The sequence below is a fragment of the Euleptes europaea genome, chromosome 18 (assembly GCF_029931775.1).
Source record: "Euleptes europaea isolate rEulEur1 chromosome 18, rEulEur1.hap1, whole genome shotgun sequence".
Taxonomy (NCBI): Eukaryota; Metazoa; Chordata; class Lepidosauria; order Squamata; family Sphaerodactylidae; genus Euleptes; species Euleptes europaea.
This window is the reverse complement of record NC_079329.1, coordinates 9,555,620-9,577,338: the sequence shown is the minus strand read 5'-3', so window position 1 is coordinate 9,577,338 and position 21,719 is coordinate 9,555,620. Positions and strand designations below refer to the sequence as shown.

Here is a 21,719-nt window from a genome sequence, read left to right as displayed (position 1 = left end):
TATGAGCACAAACACATATGTTTACTTCAACAAATACTTATGCGCTCACTCTGAGATAGCAAGGTAGAAGGCCATGGCTGTCTCATGAAAAATACTTTCTCAGGTCTTGTAGCTTTAAAACAAAGGATGGCATAATTTAGCAGGTGTCTAATCTCCTTATACTGGGGATTAGATCATTTCTACTGCAATGCATGGTTTGGCCTTAGTAGCCTTTAAGTTCCCTCAAGCTTTGCTTCCATCTAGTTTCTCCTGTTGTTCCCCAGAGGCAAACCCAGAGGGAAGGGGGGTCATAGGTTAAAGGTCACAGGTGGCGCTCAGGCATAGTAGCCCCACAAGAACAGGGAGAGGGTCATCATGACGACGGCGTTGAGGTTGACGACAGCTTTCCAGGTCGGGTGCTCCGTGATGTCCGTCAGTCGCCGCATCTCCTCTGCTTTCTCCTCCGGGCTTGCCTCCGCTGGTTCTTGGCCACCTGATCCCAGCCCACAGAACCAGCTGACACTTTGACGCAGCCAGCTGGAGGAGGGTACTGCTTTGGAAACTGTAAGATGAGGGGGACTGGAGGTCAGGGCCCATCCCATGACATTGGGCCAACAGAAGAAATTACAAAGTATGAGAGAAACATTTGACTCTTAACAGCAAAGATTCCTGGTAAAACAGGATAATACAGTGGTGCTGGGTGGACTATGTCAGAGACTATTCAGTCAATCAGAGTACAAAATATGATAAAACAATAATATAGTCCAATAGCCAAGAGTGCCCTGATCTGTGGATACTTAAATCGGTGGATTGGGGCCACACTGACAGAAGGAAATTGTCCTAAAAACTTGGGGGGCGGGCACTCCAAGATTGCAGAAAAATCCAGAAACTAAAAAAGGGTTAAATCCCTCAGATAATAGTTGACTGTGCAAGGATGTCAACATAGAGATGAACCGTAAGGAGGCAGGCAGGGGAAGAGAATTGGGAGCCACTGCTTCCCCTCATCCACCAAGATAAAGACGGGGAGCCAGGTGCGTGGCCTGGCTACCAGGGGAGCCGCCACCGCCTCTGTCGAGTAAGTCAGTAAGTAAAAGAAGGGGTAGGGAGGAGGGAGAAAGACACTGAGAAACGGGGAGAGAGGAGGAAGCAAAGTTGGGGGGGGGTTTCAGTCTAACAGCAAATATTCTTAAATAAAATAAGAAAATAATGTTAACCCATGCAAGCAGCAGCAAGAGCCCCGTGGCGCAGAGTATAAGCTGCAGTACTGCAGTCCAAGCTGTGCTCATGACATGAGTTCGATCCCAACAGAAGTTGGTTTCAGGTAGCTGGCTCAAGGTTGACTCAGCCTTGCATCCTTCCGAGGTCGGTAAAATGAGTACCCAGCTTGCTGGGGGTAAAGGGAAGATGACTGGGGAAAGCACTGGCAAACCACCCCGCAAACAAAGTCTGCCTAGTAAACGTCGAGATGTGACGTCGCCCCATGGGTCAGGAATGACCCGGTGCTTGCACAGGGGACTTTTACCTTTATTTTATGCAAGCAGCAGGAATTCTGTGAGTGGGCATTCCCCCCTCCCTTCTTTGTAAAGCAGCCCTCAAATAGACAGGAAGTCGTCATCAGGATGAACCCCCCACCCTAGGATTAGGGAAGAGGGTTTGAGGTCACCCCAGGGATGTTTGGAGGGGACAATGGGAATCAGCGTCTGCATCCCTTTTTTTTTTGTCTCTTCAACCAAGCCTCTGCCTCACCTTCCTCCTCCAGCACGTGCTCCAGTTTCCCATTCTTGGCTGCTGCCATGACGGCCTGTTCTTGGCGCCGCTGCCGTGCCGCCTCCCTCTTCTTAGCCTCCTCCTCTTCCTCGGTGTCCAGATCTATCCGTTCCTCCTTACTGTGTCTGAGGCTGAACACTAAGCGATGCAGCTGTGGTACAAATCAGAGCTGGTTTAGAGGTCTTCTTGCCCTGCCATAAACAGGGAAGAGTGCATACGAGTGCCAGCTACCCCTGTTGAGGTAGGGTTGCTCCAACCCACCCCCACGAACCGGCAGATCTAATCCTGGAAACTGTTTCCCTGTCAAGGTCTAATAATTCCCCAGTTTTCTTTGGCCACCGTTAACTCAAGCCCCGTTTGCACAACCTCTAGGAAGGTACGTAGGCCTCTCTAGGCCTACAGTCTCAGCATCCTTTCAGGCGCAGATCATAGGAAAAGAGACATAAGGACATAAGAAAGGCCATGCTGGATCAGACCGAGGCCCATCAGGTCCAGCAGTCTGTTCACACAGCAGCCAACCAGGTGCCTCCAGGAAGCCCACAAGCAAGACGACTGCAGCAGCATTATCCTGCCTGTGATCCACAGCACCTAATATAATAGGCATGCTCCTCTGATCCTGGAGAGAATAGGTCTGCATCATGACTAGTATCCATTTTTACTAGTAGCCATGGATACTCCTCTCCTCCACAAACTTGTCCACTCTCCTGTTAAAGCCTTCCAAGTTGGCAGCCATCACCACATCCTGGGGCAGGGAGCGAGTGGGAAGGGAGCAGGCTGTATAAAGTTGGGAGAGGAGAGTCCTTTCTTGTCCTCGAGACCAGTGATAGGGAAGATGAACCCCAGAGAAGGAAAGCCATTGTAAAAGAAATACTGACTTCTCTAGGCTGCAAACGTAGTGATGCGGAGGCTAAAAAAAAGTGGCAAAGCTACTGTAATTATGACAATACAATAGTTATGTCAGGCAACAGCCCCCCCTGGGTTTTGCTTCTTGCTCAAGGGTGCTGTGTTGCCAGTTACCCCTTTCCTGCACCTGTCTTCTTTCTTACATGTTTATCTGGGATAGGTGAGGTGCAGAGAGAGATTCCGATCACAATGGCAGCCGTGGCAAAGAACAGGATGACCGCAAAATAGAGATAGTGGACCCCGCAGATCAGGCTAGGGCAGGCACTGGGGAAGAGGCAGCTCCCTGTCCCATAAATGAATTCCGGGATCATCCGGGCCATGCCCACGGCGAGTCCTCCCACCATCCCCCAGAACGCGCCCTGCAGAAGGAGAAAAGGAGAGTGAAAACAGAGGATGAGCGACACAGCAGGAAGGACTTTGTCACCTTGCATCTCGTTCCCCCCAGATTTTTAGGACCACCCCCCCAATGCTTTTCAGTCTCCAATCCCATATCCTAAAACTGAGATCCCAGCAGATCCTGAAAGGGGGATTTTAAAAATGTATTTTTATAGAGGCCTTTAAGCTTGGTCTGACATGCCCCCTTTCCCCAACATCTCCAGGTTTTCCATCCCTGGATGATAGCTTTTTTTCTGTCTTCCAGCCACCTGCATAAGGAGGAAGGGCTGTGACTCACAATCAGAGCCTCCACCTTCCATGCCGAAAGTCCCAAGTTCAATTCCTAGGAGACCCAGCGTGGTGTAGTGGTTAAGAGCGGTGGTTTGGAGCGTTGGACTCTAATCTGGAGAACCGGGTTCGATTCCCCACTCCTCCACATGAGTGATGGACGCTAATCTGGTGAACTGCATTTGTTTCCCTACTCCTCCACACGAAGCCAGCTGGGTGATCTTGGTCTTGTCACAGCTCTATTAGAGCTCTCAGCCCCACCTACCTCATAGGGTGTCTGTTGTGGGGAGAGGAAGGGAAGGTGATTGTAACCAGGTTTGATTCTCCCTAAAGTGGTAGAGAAAGTCAGCATATAAAAACCAACTTTTCTTCTCCATTTAAAAGGATCAGGCGGCAAGTTTTGTGAAAGACCTCAGTCTGAGACCCTGGAAAGTCACTACCCATCAGAGTAAACAACAGCCCAGTAGACCTGGTAAAAAGCACTTTCATGTTGGTAATATCATGAAATGAGCCCCGTGGCGCAGAGTGTTAAGCTGCAGTACTGCGGTCAAAAGCTCTGCTCACGACCTGAGTTCAACCCCGATGGAAGTCGGTTTCAGGTAGCCGGCTCAAGGTTGACTCAGCCTTCCATCCTTCCGAGGTCGGTCAAATGAGGACCCAGCTTGCTGGGGGTAAAGGGAAGATGACTGGGGAAGGCAATGGCAAACCACCCCACAAACAAAGTCTGCCTTGGAAACGTCGGGATTTGACGTCACCCCATGGGTCAGGAATGACCCGGTGCTTGCTCAGGGGACCTTTACCTTTAATATCATGAAATGACTGTTTGTCTCTTAAATTCCCCCTACAAGGAATACCTTGTTTCTCGTCCACTGACTGCCTCTCCTATGCAATGGGATTTATGCATGTTTCTTTTTAATGTATGTTTTTGTGCAATCACTCACCTGCTCGTTCACCCTTTTGACAAAGACTCCGAGGAGGAAAACGGCAGCAACGGGTGGGGCCAGGTAACTGCTGATGGACTGGATGTAGTCGAAAAGCTGTCCACCCTGGGCGGCTTGCACCACTGGGATCCATGCAATACTGACCCCCACAAGTAGCAAGATCCACACCCTGCAGGGAGCCAAAGCAAGGTAAGATCATAGAATCATAGAGTTGGGAGAGGCCATAGAGGCCATCTAGCCCAACCCCCCTGCTCAATGCAGGATAAGCCTAGAGCATCCCTGACAAGTGGTTGCCCAGCCTCTGCTTAAAGACTGCCAGTGAGGGGGAGCTCACCCCCGCCCCCGGTAGCTGATTCCACTGCCAGCGTGGTGCAGCGGTTAAGAGTGGTGGTTTGAAGCGGTGGACTCTAATCTGGAGAACTGGGTTTGATTCCCCACTCCTCCACGTGAGCGGCGGGCACTAATCTGGTGAACTGGATTTGTTTCCCCGCTCCTACACACAAAGCCTGCTGGGTGACCTTGGGCTAGTCACAGCTCTCTTAGAGCTCTCTCAGCCCCACCTCCCTCACAGGGTGTCTGTTGTGGAGGAAGGTGATTGTAAGCCAGCCTGACTCTGCCTAAGTGGTAGAGAAAGTTGGCATATAAAAACCAACTCCTCCTCCTCCTCTTCTTTTTCTTGCAAATTTTTCCCCCTAATATCCAGCTGGTACCTTTCCACCCTCAATTTAAACCCATTATTGCGAGTCCTATCCTCTGCTGCCAACTGGAATGGCTCCCTGCTGGTGGTCTCTTACCTGCCCACTGTCAACAGCTCCTTGTCGCTGGCTTGTGGCCTCAGGCGGTTATAGATGTCCATGGTGAACAGGGTGCCACTGCTGTTGAAGATGGAAGCCAGCGAACTCATCAAAGCGGCCAACATCACGGCCAACATGAGGCCCCGGAGGCCTGGAGGGGAGGACAGAGTAAGACAGTGAAGTGGAATATCGTCAGGGCCTCTTCCTCATCCTAGAGAGAGCCAGCGTGGTGTAGTGGTTAAGAGCAGTGGTTAAGAGCAGTGGAGTCTGATCTGGAGAACCAGGTTTGATTCCCGACTCCTCCACATGAGCGGCGGAGGCTAATCTAGTGAACTGGATTTGTTTCCCCACTCCTGCACACGAAAGCCAGCTGGGTGACCTTGGGCTAGTCACACTCTCTCAGCCTCACCTACCTCACAGGGTGTCTGTTGTGGGGAAGGGAAGGGAAGGTGATTGTAAGCCAGTTTGATTCTCCCTTAAGTGGTAGAGAAAGTTGGCATATAAAAACCAACTCTTCTTCTTGACCTCAGCCCTACTCATGGCCCACAGGTAGGGTTGCCAGCTCTGGGTTGGAAAACATGTGGAGGTTTTGGGGGCGGAGCCTGGAGAGAGCAGGGTTTGGAAAGGGGAGGGACCTCAGCAGGGTATAATGCCACAGAGCCCACTCTCCAAAGCAGCCCTTTTCTCCAGGGAAACTGATCTTGAACACATGAACACATGAAGCTGCCTTATACTGAATCAGACCCTTGGTCCATCTAAGTCAGTATTGTCTACTCAGACCGGCAGCGGCTCTCCAGGCAGAGGTCTTTCACACCACCTACATGCCTAGTCCGTTTAAATGGAGATGCCAGGGATTGAACCTGGGACCTTCTGCATGCCAAGCAGATGCTCTACCACTGAGCCACAGCCCCACCCCAAATCAATCTTGATTGCCTGGAGATCGATTGTAATTTGGGGAGATCTCCAGGTGCCACCTGGAGGTTGGCATCCCTATCCACGGGAGATCTAGGATTACATTGGGTTCAGCATTTACATCATTGTAAGTGGAGGGGTCTTAAGACACTGGAGCCCCTCCACTCAGCTCCGAGAGGGAACACACTGGAACCAGCTGAGAGTGCCCCCTTACCACTGGGCATGAGGGACACCACCAGTTTGGGGTAGGCAATGTTAGAACACCCAACTTCTGTGCCGCAGATCCGTTTGCATTCTTCCGGGATAACACAGGCAACTTCATCTGAACAAGCAAATGAAAGTAGGGAGGACGCATAAGAATTCTAATCCGGTTTTAGATATAAAGATCCCGCATGCTTCAAGATGACCCAGGCCCGAATATCACAGAGTCCGTTCCTTTCCCAACATCTGAGCCTCCCAAATGGAATCGTTGGTTTAAGCAGATTGTGCTCCAAACTTCCTTCCTCTTATAGTGTCAGAATCTGGTCCCTTTACATCTAAAACAGGCCAACCCATGCCACATCTGCCCAGATGTTTACCTGGATACAAGATCCGGCTGATCATGCCAGGCATAACCATGAGAAACATGGGCAGCAATTTGAGATAGCCACAAAGGATACAGCCAGCTTTGACGTGGGTGAGGTTTTTCCCAGCCAGGCATCTCTGCACAATAACCTGTGTTCAGGTAGAAATGGGAATAAGTGCAGTGGTTCCATTCCGTGATTTTTCATAATATTTCAAAGCACCTTGAGTAGAGAGGTAGGGTTACTAGGAGAGAACTACCTCAGGCCATTTATGCTTGGTAATTAGCAGCATGTTCTAGGCTGAAGTGCTCCGCATATTTTTTTTTAGTTTTTCATGCTGGACCGTCATTCCTGCCTTCACTGCGAAGCCGGCGCATATCTGCTTCGCATATCTTAAGAGCCCCTTTAGCATGACCTTTTGTGTTTGCTCCGCCCCCACGGCGAAGAATCCCAGCAAGGAAGCATGCAAAATACCTGATCGCTGCACCAGTACCACAGAGAATTTATGGAAAGACCAAGGATAACAGCTGGCCAGGGCAGGTCGCTGCTGATGGCGTCCCTTATCATGTGGAAAGAGTCTTCGCGGGGCGCATAGCAGGAGGATGAGATGTTGTACAGGTCCGGCATGGGGGAAAGCATCTGGCTGGGAAGGGCATTCATGTATTTATCAAACAGCCCCTGGTAGCCGCCCACTTCGTTAAAGGCTGAAGAGAAATGGGTTTTGGCAGAGTTAGGGCCACAAATAGTGTTTCCACTCAGATTTTCATTTGAAATGCCTGCTTGCTGATTTCCAGTTCCTGCTTCTAATCCCCAGTCCTTTCTGTCTGTAACTGCTCCATATCTCATCTGCACAAATTAAAGCATGAAGAAATTAACCCCCCCCCCAAAAAAAACCCTGCAGATTATTTACAAATAGTTTTCCTAGTCAGAGCAACACAGGAATCTTCATGTCACAAATAGTTGGAACATTTGAGAAAAGTCAGTAAATGTTACAGGACACAATTTTCTGGCTGTTGCATCAACTCTTAAGTTCTGTCCATATATTGATGGGTCTTGGGGCAAACAAACTAGAAAGAGAGAAAAACAGTTCCTGCCAGGATCTCTGGAGAGCATCCTGCTTTCTCTCTGCCAGTTCTGTAAGTGGAGACAGGCAAGGGAAGGGGGATGACCTCGTGCAAGGAACCCAAAAAGATCTTCTTCAGAGGAACTTGTTGTGGCCAAGCTGTTTCTGTTCTCAGTTTCTGCCTCGAGTTATTTGGATGTTGGCATCTTAGACCTTACCAATTTCAATATCATATATATTTTAAGCAGATTTGTTGCAAGGTAACTTTCCTTGCCCTTCTTACATCTCTGAGTTTGCCCAGTTTGTCAAGGTCTGGGGGGAGGTCGACTTCTGTGTAGCGACTCCTAGTAGAAGTGGAATACTCACCATAACCCATGAGAATAAAGGCTCCGCCAACCATGACGAAAGTCTGTACAGTGTCTGTGTACATCAGCGCCGCCAACCCACCTGGAGAAGAGGCAGGAGTCGTTTTACGGTTCAGCATTGCCAATTTTTGAAACACTGCAGGCTGGGACCTCAGGAACAAGGAGGGGGAAACCTTGGAACCCCTCCTCAAATCTCTTCCCTTTCTTGCCAAGAACATAAATGTTCTCAAAAGTGTTATTTGCCCAATGATCCATTTAATCCAACATCTTAGTGTTTCCAGAATGGCTCTCAAGATACTACAGAGAAAATCAAGAGCCAGGATATAAGGCCAGTATCTAGACCTATTATTTTTTATCACTAAAAAGGTGGTCAACTTTTTTTTCTGGCAAGGTTCTATGCCTAATCTAAATCCTGCCAATTCCAAAAGTTAGCTTTTGGGGCTCAAATGTTCATACAGGCTACATAGTTGTACCTAGAAAGCCTGAGTCTCAGGTGCACCTGTTACCTGTCACTGTGTAAATGGTGGTGATGATCAGGAGAGCAATGACAGCCACGTAAATGTTCCAGTCCAGGGCCTGCTGAATGAACACGGCCCCAGAGAACATGTCCACCTGCAGAGACAGACAGGGAGAACAGTGAGCATTGATGCAGTGGTGCCCAAGTTGGGTTGTCAACCTCCAGGTGGTGGCTGGAGATCTGCTATTACTACTGATCTCCAGCATTGAAGTCCCACCCCTTCCCAAACCCTGCCCTCCTCAGGCTCTGCCCCCCAAATCTCCAGGTATTTCCCAACCTGGAGCTGGCAACCCTAGGCAAAACCCTTTTTAAAAAATGGCATCCACCTAAACATTATAGTTACATATTAATGCCTTTGGATCAACCAGAATGACCAGACCAAAAGAGAGAGATGAGGTAAAGGCTAAGCAATTCTGCATGCAGTTAAGATTGTTAGAATATCTGTCGTGGAGATATTCCTGTATTTAGCAGAGTGCGTTAAGCTTAGCATCAGCAGAAGCCACACGTGCGTGAGTGTGTGAAAAGAAAGGGAGCATCAGTCGTGTGCTCTAATTAAACTAAAGTACATTTATTATTGAAATACATATTTGATAGGAAAGGACAAACGAGGGTTCTCTATCCTAATCTATCTTGCTATTTCTCTAGGTATAAAAGGGTATCTGCCTTCCACTCCATCTTGGGGTGGGAAGGCCTGGGCACAGAGAGCACCCGGCTCCTAGGTCTTGCTTGGTCGATGGGTAAAAGGGAAGAGAGAGGGAAGAGGATATTGTCCCTGACAATATAGCTCTAAACATCAAAGGGCAGGAAATGAGGGGAGAGGTGCAACTGTTAACATCTTCCCATCTATCTATCTGACTATCTGGTCAGTTCCCCCTCTTAATGTGTAGCCAAGTGACACCGCTAGGAAGGGCAGATTTTCCAACACCCCCTCTCGGTGTAACTTGACTCACTCTATCAAGTTCATTTTTCTTCTGAGATCTTCGAATCTCACTCTGGTAAGCGGCTTGGTAAGGATATCTGCAGTCATCTCTCCAGTAGGACAGTGTTTCAGCGCAATAATCTTGTCTTTATGCATTTCCCTTACCAAGTGGTACTTGACATCAATGTGCTTGGTTCGTTTGTTCGTGTCTTCTTGTTTTGCTAAAGATATGCAGCTCTGACTATCATCATTAACTTCTACAGGATCGGAAATATCCATTCCTAGGTCTGTCAGGAGTCTGCGTAGCCATGTTAACTCTTGACAGCCTTGTGCAAGGGAAACGTACTCGGCCTCTGTGCTGGATGTGGCTACAGTCTCCTGTTTCCTGCTTAGCCAACTAATAGCTCCACCTCCATAGAAAAATATGTGGCCACTGGTGGATTTTCTGTCCTCTAAGCTTCCAGCCCAGTCTGCATCTGCGTATGCTATAAGTTTGGGCCTTTCACTGGCAGGGAGCTTAAGTTTGTAGTGCACTGTGCCAATTAAGTACCTTACAACCCTCTTTATTGCATTCCAGTCCTTGTTAGTTGGAGCCGAAGCCTTCCTACACAATATGCCCACCGCTGAACTGATGTCTGGTCTAGTTAGTGTGCTTATATATAGCAGCTTACCTAGCGCTTCACGGTATACGTTTTCAGGCGGTAGTGGAGCACTGTTGTCCAGCTGTTTCACATAACTGACCTCCATTGGAGTTGGTGAAGAGATGGCGTGGTCCATCCTCAGGAATGATATCAGCTCTTTAATCTTTTGTTCTTGGCTGATTAGGAAACTCCCATCACTTTCTCTCTGGATTTGTGTTCCCAAGTAGTGACTGGCAGGTCCCAATTCTGTCACTTCTACTTCTTTGCTTATGTGATGCACGAGTGTCTTGTAGTCAGCTGGGTCTTCAAAAGCAATTATCAAATCGTCAACGTACGAGAGAACAAAAGTCCATTTACCTTTTTCATGTTTGGTATACAGGCACTGATCATTCTCACTTCTCTTAAAGTCCGCTTGAAGCAGAATGTCATTCAGCTTTGCATTCCATGCTCTGGCAGCCTGCTTTAGCCCATAGATGCTTTTCTGCAGCTTACATACAAGTCCCTCTTCTCCCTTTTGGACGAACCCTGGGGGCTGCTGCATGTAGATTTCTTCTTCCAAGTCGCCGTGCAAAAAGGCAGTCTTCACATCAATGTGTCTGACATGCATGTCCTTGGCTGCTCCTACACTCAAAAGAGTCCTGATAGTGGTATGTCTAACCACAGGCGCAAATGTCAGGTCAAAGTCTGTGCCAAATTTCTGTGAATATCCCTTCGCCACAAGCCTGGCTTTGTAGCGCTGGACCTCACCATTGGCATCTCGTTTCCGTTTAAAGACCCATTTGCACCCTATTGCCTTCCTGTTGGAGGGCAACTCAACTAAAGTCCAAGTCTTGTTCTTGTGTAGAGAGCGGATCTCCTCTCGTGCAGCTTGCTTCCACAGCTGCCCTTGTTCCGGGGGTAATTTGGAAACATCACTCCAGGAGGTTGGCTCGAAGTCGTCCGCCGTTCTTGCAAGGTAGGACAACCTCAGTGGTGGGACACCCCGGTTGGTGCGTTCTGACCTCCTCAATCCACATTGTGTGGCCTGTTCCGCTTCATCAAGCTCCTGTGAGTCAGCGGCCCCTTCCGGTTCAACATCTGTGGTTTTTGCCTCATGTTGGTTCCTCAAAGGTTCCTCAGTGTCTTCCTCTTTGGGGCCAAAGCTACAAGGGTACCTGAATGTGCTGTCCACTTCTGCCTTCACCCCCTCTGAAGCTGGCCGTCTTTCCCTTTCATCAAAGTAGACTGCTCTGCTTATTGAGATTCTCTTGGAGACTGGGTCTAAGATCCTGTAACCCTTGCTCCTGGCTGAGTAGCCTACAAAAATTCCCTCATGTGTGGTGTTATCTAGCTTCCCACGCTTCTCTTTGGGAATATATGCATGGGCTTTGCTGCCAAAAACACGTAGATGTTGCATGGAAGGTTTGTGGCCATGCCACAGCTCAAAAGGTGTCTTCCCCGTAGCCTTTGTGTGCACCCTGTTCCGTATGTAGGCAGCTGTCATTATGGCTTCCCCCCAAAAATCGTGTGGGAGATGTGCATCAGTAAGCATAGATCTTACCATCTCAATCAGAGTCCTGTTCATTCGTTCTGCCACACCATTCTGCGCTGGATTATATGCCACTGTCAGTTGATGCTCAATGCCTTCATTTGCCAGGAACTGCTCCATTGCTTTAGATGTGTTCTCCCCCGCTCCATCCGAGCGAAACACTTGTATTTTCCGGTTAAACTTATTCTGCACGAGAGCTGCGTATTGCTTCAGTTTTTCCAGTACCTGGGATTTCTCAGAGAGCAAATACAAGACAGTATACCGTGAGTAATCATCTATGAATGACACAACGTATTGGAAATTACCTAGTGTTTTATCCAGAGGGCCGCAGAGATCACAATGGATTATTTCTAGGGCCTTTGTAGTTCTTCTTTCACTCCTTCTCGGAAAGGGTCTGTTTACTCCTTTGGATTTAATGCAACACACACAGTTAGTGTCAAAATCACAATCTGAGAAATATAAATCTTGAGTTAGATCCCTTTTTGCCATTTCCCGAAGTGTTTGGAAATTGCAGTGGCCTAGCCTTCGATGCCATAGATTGACTTTATCTGCTTTGTCACAATGTTTTGTCATATGAGTCTCTTGTTTGGGAACGGTGGCATCCAGATCAGGGGAGCCAACAGCTTTCACTTCTTGAACAACAGGCAAACCGTTCCGTTCCTCTGTCATCATGCATGGTTTTCCATTTAGTGAAATAGTACATCTGGTCCCTCTTCCATTTATGTCATATCCTTCAGCAGCAAGTCTACTCCAAGAGACCAGGTTACTAGTGAGGTTTGGAACATACAAAACACCCTTCAATTGTAATTCATACGTCTCATCACCTTCTAGTTGGCAGTGTAAGATTCCCGTGCCCCTCTGTCGGGCTAAAACTTTTGTTCCATTCCCCATAGTTACCTCCTGAGGGGAAATTTCTTCTAAGTCAATGAGAAACTGTCTCATATTGCAAAGGTGAGTAGTGGACCCCGTGTCAAGTAGGAAATGTGACGATTCGTGAGAAGTTACCCCAACGGAATAGTTGAAATGTCTGGGCTTGTCATGAAACCGCCTCCTGTCTGAATCTTTATATCTGCGGTCCGGGTCGTCTGCATATTCACTCTGTTTATGTGGACAGTGAGACACCTTGTGGCCAACCTCTGAACAGCCAAAGCACACAATAGAAGCCTGATTCCTTGATCGCATTGGAGGGGAGGGGCTCTTTGCTCTCGCGCCAAAACTGTTCCCTTTAAACCTGCCGTTTGTCTCCCTCTTCGGCCCCTCCCATCTTCCCTCATGGTTGGACCTTTCTTTGTTCTCATGAAGAGAGGCGTTTGGTGGTTTACAACGGTGATCTGTTACAGCCACCTTATGCGCGAACTCCTCAGAGAGGGAATTTCCCGATCCCTGCAAAAGTTCCCTGCGAGCGATTTCTGTGCTGATCTCGTCAGCCGCTGACTCTAGGGTCAGATTACCCTTACACTCGAGTTGCCCAACCAGGGCAGTAAGGTTGTCTGGGAGACTCATGAATAGAAATGCAAGCTTATCTGCATCGTCCAGGGTGGATCCTGCTAGCTCCATTTGCGAGATCAATTCTTTCAATTTAAAAACGTGTGCGTCAAAATCACTCCCTTCCTTAAAGGGTGTGCTGATCAGTTTTCTGTATAATGCAACTCTATACGGCCAGCCCGTTTTGGTCACCGATTTAATAATTCCTTCTTTCATCTCCTTTGCAGTCTCTAACCCTTTCAAGGTACATAACAATTCATCCCCAATGCTAGCCGCAAGTATTCGTTTGGCTTTCCTGTTGCCTGCTTTCCAATCCTCATTTGGAGTTGCGGGCTTCGATTCATTTACATATTTAAGCAAATCTTCCGACTCAAGGGCAAACTCCAGACGGGTTTCCCAGGCCGAAAAATTTCCTTTCCTTAAAATCACAAGGTCATGAGTCTCGGCTATTTTATTGGACGTCATCGTGACTTATTGGCATGGATATATCCCCCAGAAATATAGAAATCGGTTCGGTCTCACCCTTCCTCTTTCCAAGAGATGCTTCCTTTTCTCCTCCGTCTGTGGGGAAACGATTGGATTCCACCAGTCCTTTCGGCGGCCAGAAAGCAAATCTGTAACCCTTCGAGGTTCAGGAAGCAGCTTCAAGACGGGCTCCACGCAGGAACAAAATCAGGAACAAAATCCAGGCAAACTCATAACTTTTAAATCTGGGCCCATAACCTGTTAGAATATCTGTCGTGGAGATATTCCTGTATTTAGCAGAGTGCGTTAAGCTTAGCATCAGCAGAAGCCACACGTGCGTGAGTGTGTGAAAAGAAAGGGAGCATCAGTCGTGTGCTCTAATTAAACTAAAGTACATTTATTATTGAAATACATATTTGATAGGAAAGGACAAACGAGGGTTCTCTATCCTAATCTATCTTGCTATTTCTCTAGGTATAAAAGGGTATCTGCCTTCCACTCCATCTTGGGGTGGGAAGGCCTGGGCACAGAGAGCACCCGGCTCCTAGGTCTTGCTTGGTCGATGGGTAAAAGGGAAGAGAGAGGGAAGAGGATATTGTCCCTGACAATATAGCTCTAAACATCAAAGGGCAGGAAATGAGGGGAGAGGTGCAACTGTTAACATCTTCCCATCTATCTATCTGACTATCTGGTCAGTTCCCCCTCTTAATGTGTAGCCAAGTGACACCGCTAGGAAGGGCAGATTTTCCAACAAAGATAAGCTTTTCCCCTTAGGTGAAAAGGGCTGTCCAGAACCTTCTTTTGAAGCCCATGTTTCCTCACCCACTTCCTTACCACAGGAGAAGTGACCTACCGAGATTTTGGTAAAGATATACATGAAAAGGGAAAGAATGGAGAGGTAGAGGCGGATTCGCTGGCCTCCGAAGCGTTTCTTCAGGTACTGCGGCATTGTGATGACCTGCAAACGGGGAAGCGGTCAGGGGAGATAGGACTAATCTCACCTGGCTAAAGGTCAGCTAGCCTAATCCTCTTCCCAGAGGCAGGGCACCTTTCCCATCCACCCGGTTTACTCAGCCAAAGCAATCAGGTGCCCCAAGGCCAGAGCAGGTGTGCTGTGAGAGAGGTGCTTGCAGAACAGCTGCTGCAGGTGGCTTGTGTAAGTGAGCCAAGCCAGAAGTTGAAGGAGGAGACCTTCAAATGTGCAAATACTTTGATTGCTTAGGCAGCGAGTAAATGAAAAGCCCACCCACAAAACTCCCTAAAAATTAAGATGGCGCAGAACTTCATGTCTCCCACCATTCCACCCCATGCTATGGTTTTCCTGGGTGACCCAGGAAAGGGGTGAGTAGCTATAAGACCCCGGTGGCAGCAGAACTCAATGGAGACATATGGATAGACATTGCAGGATCCTAGCCTGTGCATCGCTCTTGATCTGCAATGGGATTGGCAGTGCTTATTTCTGTTTTTCCCAGAACCCTCGTGAATAGGGTTGCCAACCTCCAGGCACTAGCTGGAGATCTCCTGCTATTACAATTAATCTCCAGCCGATAGAGATCAGTTCACCTGGGGGAAATGGCCGCTTTGGCAATTGGACTCTATGCCATTGAAGTCCCTCCCCAAACCCTGCCCTCCTCAGGCTCTGCCCCCAAAACCTCCTGCCAGTGGTGAAGAGGGACCTGGCAATCCTAAGCCACCACCTGGAGGTTGGCAAGTTAGCAACCCTACATGCTGTTCTCTCCATTGAAAAACAGTTGTAGCAATTATATTTAACCAAGAGGGGTGTGATATTTGAGCTAGGTAAAGCAAAGAGGTAAAGGTCCCCTGTGCGAGCACCGGGTCATTCCTGACCCATGGGGTCACATCCTGACGTTTGCTAGGCAGACTTTGTTTATGGGATGGTTTGCCAGTGCCTTCCCCAGTCGTCTTCCCTTTACCCCCAGCAAGCTGGGTACTCATTTGAACGACCTCGGAAGGATGGAAGGCTGAGTCCACCTTGAGCCGGCTACCTGAAACCAACCAATTTGAGCGAGAGAAAGCCCAAAATTTCAGTTTTTCTCTCCCCTTCCCAACCTACCAGGCCCAAGCCCTTTCCTGGGCTAGAGAGCAGAACTCTTCATCCCCCCGACCCCCATTTTCATTTTCATCTGCCTTACCCCAGCTGTGAGGTAAACTGGGACAAAGAGCCATCCAAGGAGAAGGATAATAAACATTGCCTGGAAAAAAAAGAGAGGAAAGAAGCAGTCTGGGGCAGATCAGGTTGTCACAGGGGCAGAGAGAGGCAGAAATGGAACAGGTGAAGTTCTCTTCATAACGGCAGAGACATGGGCACCTGTTGAATGTCAACAGAAAGCCCCAAAGAGGTTTTTCTATCTTGGCAACCAGTACAGGTTGGGTACCCCTTATCCAGATTGCTTGGGACCAGAAGACCCGTATTTTGGAATTTTTGCATATATGTAATAAGAGATCTTGGTGGATGGCACCCAAGTCTAAACACGAAATTCATTTATGTTTTACATATGTTTTAGGTATACTTTATACACATAACCTGTATTTAATTTTAAACCATATTTTTAAATAATTTTTGGGACATTGGCCCATCCATGGCACTGCTGAGGGCCTGTGAGTAATGTCTATATGCCGGCTCAAAAGGTCCGGTTTTCAGATCAGTCCGGATATCAATCAATCTTTATTCAAAACAGTCATAGACTAGCACAGCTCTTCACAATTTACCATTAAAACCCTGAGTGTTGCACTCTCTGTGTTTAAAGTGCCGTCAAGTCGCAGCCGACTTATGGCGACCCCTTTTTGGGGTTTTCATGGCAAGAGGCTAACACAGATGGTTTGCCATTGCCTTCCTCTGCATAGCAACCTTGGTATTCTTTGGTGGTCTCCCATCCAAACACTAACCAGGGCTGACCCTGCTTAGCTTCTGAGATCTGACGAGATCAGGCTAGCCTGGGCCATCCAGGTCAGGGCAGTGTTACGCTCTACCCACAGGTTAATACAAATAGTAAAAAGGTTGTTTGTACTCTTTGCAAACTATATAAACTGCCCATTAAAATTACTGACATGCCGGTGTTCTCAGCAGTGTCTGACGAATTCCACAGGTTGCTGCACAAAACTTAGCCGTTCCTAATGTAACCTGTGGATTTTCGTCTATATAAGCAACATTTTAGTATGCTCCTGACCCGATCAGTCCAGATCATCAGATGTCCGGATAAGGGATACTCAACCTGTAATAACTAATTCCAGTTGGGCTGTCTGGTGGTCAAACGACGGTTCTAGATTCTGTCCCCAAAGGGTTCTCTTTCCCATCGCCCCACGCTGTTGTGTTCCCCAAAATAAAACATGGAGCCTTTAGCCCACTGCTTACGTTCCACTCGAATCCTGCCACAGCCAGGCCGTTAGCTGCACCCGTGCCTGCCAAGCCTACAAAATGCCCGCTGCCGATGTTGCTGGCAAACAGAGAAGCACCAATCTGCAGGGATAAAGAACTACCGATGGAGAACAGGTCAGGGCCTTGACTTTATTCACATCCATACAGGGCGCCATCAACCAGAGCTTGGCACCTGCAAATTGCATCTTCCAATGCACCCAGTATCCTGAACGTTTTATTTCTTTTGCTCTTGGATCTCTCTCGGTCCCTTTTCTGTTGTTCATAGGGTTGCCAACTGCCAGGTAGTTCTCCTGCTATTACAACTGATCTCCAGCCGATAGAGATCAGATCGCCTGGAGAAAAATGGCCACTTTGGCAATTGGACTCTATGACATTGAAGTCCCTCCCCAAACCCCGCCCTCCTCAGGCTCCACCCCCAAAATCTCCCGCCAGTGGTGAAGAGGGACCTGGCAACCCTAGTTGTTCATGTAAGGTCTTCTTGCAATTGATCCTGCCGATCTTGCTCTCTTTCCAACCTCCCCCACAATTTTATTTCATTCCGAACCAACGGGTTGAAATTAAATCAAAAGAGTTTCCGTCTAGACATTAGGAAGAACTTTCTAACAGTTAGAGCGGTTCCTCAGTGGAACAGGCTTCTTCGGGAGGGGGTAAGCGCTCCTTCCCTGGAGGCTTTTAAGCAGAGGCTAGATGGCCATCTGTCAGCAATGCTGATTCTGTGACCAGATGATGAGAGGGAGGGCACCTTGGCCATCTTCAGGGCATGTAGGGGGTCACTGGGGGTGTGTGGGGGAGGTAGTTGTGAATTTCCTGCATTGTGCAGGGGGTTGGACTAGATCAAAGCTTCTTAAACTGTGGGTTGTGACCCCATGTGGGGTTGTGTAACTGAACGTGGGGGTCGCGAAAAATTTGGCAACAGCAAATGGTAAAATTATATGTATTCCAAAGAATTGTTTTTAAATGAATTTCTTTATGCTTTATTATCAGTTAATGTTTGATTTGTAAACCTATTTTATATACCTATATACCCAGGGTCGCATAAAAATTTCTCGGGCGAAAAGGGGTCGCGAGTGGAAAAAGTTTAAGAAGCCCTGGACTCAATGACCCTGGTGGTCCCTTCCAACTCTATTGATTCTATGATCTATCCCTTCAATTGTTTTCCCAACGTGTAGAGTTTGCCCCCTCTCCTGGGAAGCACATCCATTCCCTCTGCCCTCTCCTCTTTTCTTTCTACTCACCGGCCACCACACCATGTTCCTACCAGCCAAGAAATATCCCTTGACGGTACCCCGGTTGGTCCGGCACATGGACTGTGAGGCAAGAAAGAGAGAGAGGAACATGGCATGAATAGACTTTATGGGAGGAGTGGGGTTCCTTGGCTTGACTGGTGGAAGGGAGTGGGTTCCCCTAAGAGAACAGATTATTCAGTTGCTAATATCTTGACTATACACCTAATTACCAGTTGCTCGTACATTCCTGAGCGCAGTAATTTGATAATGATTAACCCCACTGGAGAGATGAGGCCTGAAATCAAAGAGGAGAATCTATGTGAAAGACAGAAAAACAGCAAATCTGGACGTGACACTTGCCAAGTTGTGGGGCAAAGGAACGCTGTGAGAGAGAGATAAAAGGAAAGCCATAATATGCTGTTTAGGTTCTAGAGAGATCACTGTAGTTCGTATTAAAAATATCTGGGTAACTTGTAGTGAAGTCATTCAAAATTACATACTCTTTTTCTGTCAAATGATCTATAGCACAGCCTATTAAAATATAAACAACCTGTATTAAACTAATACAATAAATAAAAACTAAGAACAGCAAGCAAGAACATCAGTTGTCTATCCACCTTCTTTTAGATGAGGCGGATGTTCTTAGCATCTCTGTCCTGTCAATCATACTGTTATATCATGGGCAGCTGTGAATTTGGTGATGTTCCTTTGTTGTATGGTATAGTTATTTTAACATGACCCTTTAAGGTAAAAGCCTTTGCATTAGTTTCACTTTTCACTTGTGTGGTTGGTTGTTGGCTGTGCCTGGTTATGGTTTAGCAGGGGCCAGACAGCCTTGGTTATGTTCTAATACAGTTTTATCCTGTTTTGGTGCCAGGCACTGTGTAGATATGATGCATAATTTTGTTTTTTAAAGTTATAGGTACACATTGATAGTCTTGCTTTCTGAATGTTAATACCTGCAGCTGCTGCTTTTCACGTTTCTGGAGCTTGTTTTCTAGCCAGCGTTTGGGATGATGCATCTGCCTATGGATTCTGCATGCAGGAATTGCATTGCACTTCTAGATTTCAGCAATGTGCAAGGTACTTTAAATTTCTAGGCTCTTGTGGGGAAAAATGCCTTTCTTGCAAAAAAAAAAAAAACCTCCCACTAATGCTGGGTTTTGGAAGGATGAATAGCAGTGCTTGGAAGGAGACTAAGAACAAAGAACTCATATTATTTCCAATCAATGGTCCATTTAGCTCAGACCCTGAGATGTGCAGATTCCCCCATCAGAAATTTGGCATATCAAAAATACTTTTGGCTTCTTTCAAAATTCCTCTGATGTTTCACTTGAGAGGGAACTTCTAAATTTACTCCGAATTTCGCTTAAGTCAAAATTTTGACTGCAGCTCTCTTCAGGACCAGATCTGCCAGTGTACACCAGCAGCGTCTCTTGGATGGTTTAACGGAAGACTTCTTGTGGGTCTTCTATCTGAAGAGCCGTTTGTACAATAGTGCTATCACCTGCAGAGTTATTCCAGTCTAAATCCACTGAAATCAAGGGAAAGTGTAAGGTCGGGAGTTGAAGTGGTTTTGTATTTCTCATCCCTGGTGTGTTGACCTAAAACGTTTGCTTTAATCCATGATTCTTTTTTGCTTTCTGATTCTGCGTCTTCCTCATAAAATATATCACTTTTTAATGTTATTTGTGCATCGATCAAGCAGCACTTGCACAGATATTATACATACAAATGATGTTCATTATGTGTACCAATATTTTGTAAATTGCATATTAAAACCATACAATGTACCTACGCAATATAAACAAATACACAAAACCAACAGTGAAGAATAAAACCATTTTCAAAAAGACAAACAAATATAAAAAGAAGCTAAATGGGGGCCACCTACTCATCCCCGTAAGGCTGGGGATAACCGAAGACCACCTGGCCCAACTTTTTAACAGATTTCTCATGACTATGAACAGGATTATTACTAATGACATTTTGTAGTGGAACGGGTTGCTTTTCATGTAAGTTCCTGAAGCCTTGAATGTCCCCTGGTTCTTCCTTCAAGCATTTTTCTGAATAGTCAGGGACATAGAAAGAATGGACAACTAGAAGATAATGGTAGGGGATGTAAACAAGAGGGGAAGGATTTTGTGTATTTGGGGTTGAATGGAGAGCTACTGACGGAAAGAGATGAATTAGTACGAAGAGAAAGAAGGTGTGTAGAGGCAAGGGTGGGTAGATCGATATATGAAGAGCAAGGAGTCAAGTGCTGACCTGATTGTTAGAAACTCGAAGAAGATAGAATTAAAAAAAAACTATGTAAAAAAAAAAATGTCTGTGGCAAACATTTTAGGTCCAGAGCTCTAGGGTTTCGGGTTATGATGTCCAATTTTAAATTGGGAATTTGCCTAAGCAGCTCTGTTGGATACATGTTTTGATCTCAATCTCAGTGTCAGCTACTGGCTGTTCCCCCAATTCCCTCTCTAGAGCCAGGTGGTGGTCTTGGTGAGGAACAGAGGCCCCTTCCTCATTTTTTTAAAGTGTCGGAATGCAGGAAGCCCCTCCACATACCCACAGCCCGACTCCGATGACCACAAGGAAGTAGAAGCAGAGGACAGAAATGTCCGCCGGGTTACGGATCGATGCTTTCTGTGGCTCGGAGACATGCGGTTCCTGCTCCATGGCGTGACGGTAAGTTCCTCACTTTCGACAGGCAAGTGGGCAAAGCCAAAGAAGCAGCCAGGGGCACCTTCTCGGGAAGGAGTCCCTCATGGATGGTTAATGACAAACTCAGTCATGGGTTGGATGTGCGATTAACTTGGAGTGTACGTGAGAGGAAGGCTTAGGGGAGAAGGCAGGAGGGGGCCCGGATGGCACAAAGCAGTGGGAGAGGGCAGGATCCTGGAATCCTGTCCAAAGTTGTGACCTCTTTATGAACAGAAACTCTCAGCTTTTCATGGCTCCATAATAAGCAGGTACCAACCACAACAATTTCCTGGTCGCTCCATCTCCAAGATGAACAAAGCTTTGCCTGTTGATGTTCACAGGTTGTTCCCTTGCACTGAAAGTAGATTTTCAGGGCTTTGAAGTACTCTGGCTTGGATTAAGCCTTGCCGTTTCCCCCAAGAACTGTGAAATCCTGTTCTCAAAGCTCTGTACCCTGTGTGTGTGTTAAGTACCGTCAAGTCGCTTCCGACTCATGGCGACCGTATGAATCAATGTCCTCCAAAATGTCCTATCTTTGACAGCCTTGCTCAGATCTTGCAAACTAAGGGCTGTGGCTTCCTTTATTGAGTCAATCCATCTCTTGTTGGGTCTTCCTCTTTTCCTGCTGCCCTTAACTTTTCCTAGCATGACTGTCTTTTCCAGTGACTCTTGCCTTCTGATAATGTGACCAAAGTACGACAGCCTTAGTTTAGTCAGCCTTAGTTTAGCTTCTAGGGTCAGTTCAGGCTTGATTTGATCTATAACCCACTGATATTTTTTTTTGGCAGTCCACGGAATCCCTAACACTCTTCTCCAACACCACATTTCAAAGGAATCTACTTCCTTCCTATCAGCTTTCTTCAATGTCCAGCTTTCACACTCATACATAGT

The 21,719-nt window shown here is 47.2% G+C and overlaps 1 protein-coding gene across 6 annotated transcripts; it reads right to left on the bottom strand.

Annotated features, from left to right (window-relative positions):
* Positions 1-314: 314 nt before the first annotated feature.
* On the bottom strand, positions 315-20,804 carry SLC5A2 (solute carrier family 5 member 2). Of its 6 annotated transcripts, XM_056863007.1 has the most exons (15): positions 20,694-20,804; positions 18,138-18,209; positions 16,879-16,983; positions 15,659-15,718; positions 14,359-14,463; positions 8,457-8,562; positions 7,952-8,032; positions 6,997-7,226; positions 6,538-6,673; positions 6,174-6,281; positions 5,048-5,198; positions 4,254-4,422; positions 2,793-3,008; positions 1,726-1,897; positions 315-541 (listed from the first exon to the last, which is right to left on the bottom strand). In XM_056863007.1, the coding sequence occupies exons 1-15, from the start codon at positions 20,802-20,804 to the stop codon at positions 315-317; spliced, it is 2,049 nt and encodes a 682-aa protein (XP_056718985.1). The 6 variants fall into 6 exon arrangements, with proteins under 6 accessions (XP_056718985.1, XP_056718986.1, XP_056718987.1 ...); XM_056863008.1 differs by lacking the exon at positions 20,694-20,804 and having other exon boundaries at positions 315-501; positions 1,710-1,897; XM_056863009.1 differs by lacking the exon at positions 20,694-20,804 and having other exon boundaries at positions 1,792-1,897.
* Positions 20,805-21,719: the final 915 nt, after the last annotated feature.

Coding starts and splice junctions, on each gene's coding strand:
- SLC5A2 (XM_056863007.1), bottom strand. CDS start 20,804: ATGGAGCAGGAACCGCATGTCTCCGAGCCACAGAAAGCATCGATCCGT. Junction 8,563..14,358: donor ATATCTTTACCAAAATCTCG/GTAGGTCACTTC, acceptor CTGTCTCTGCAG/GTGGACATGTTCTCTGGGGC. Junction 542..1,725: donor GCACGTGCTGGAGGAGGAAG/GTGAGGCAGAGG, acceptor CTCATCTTACAG/TTTCCAAAGCAGTACCCTCC.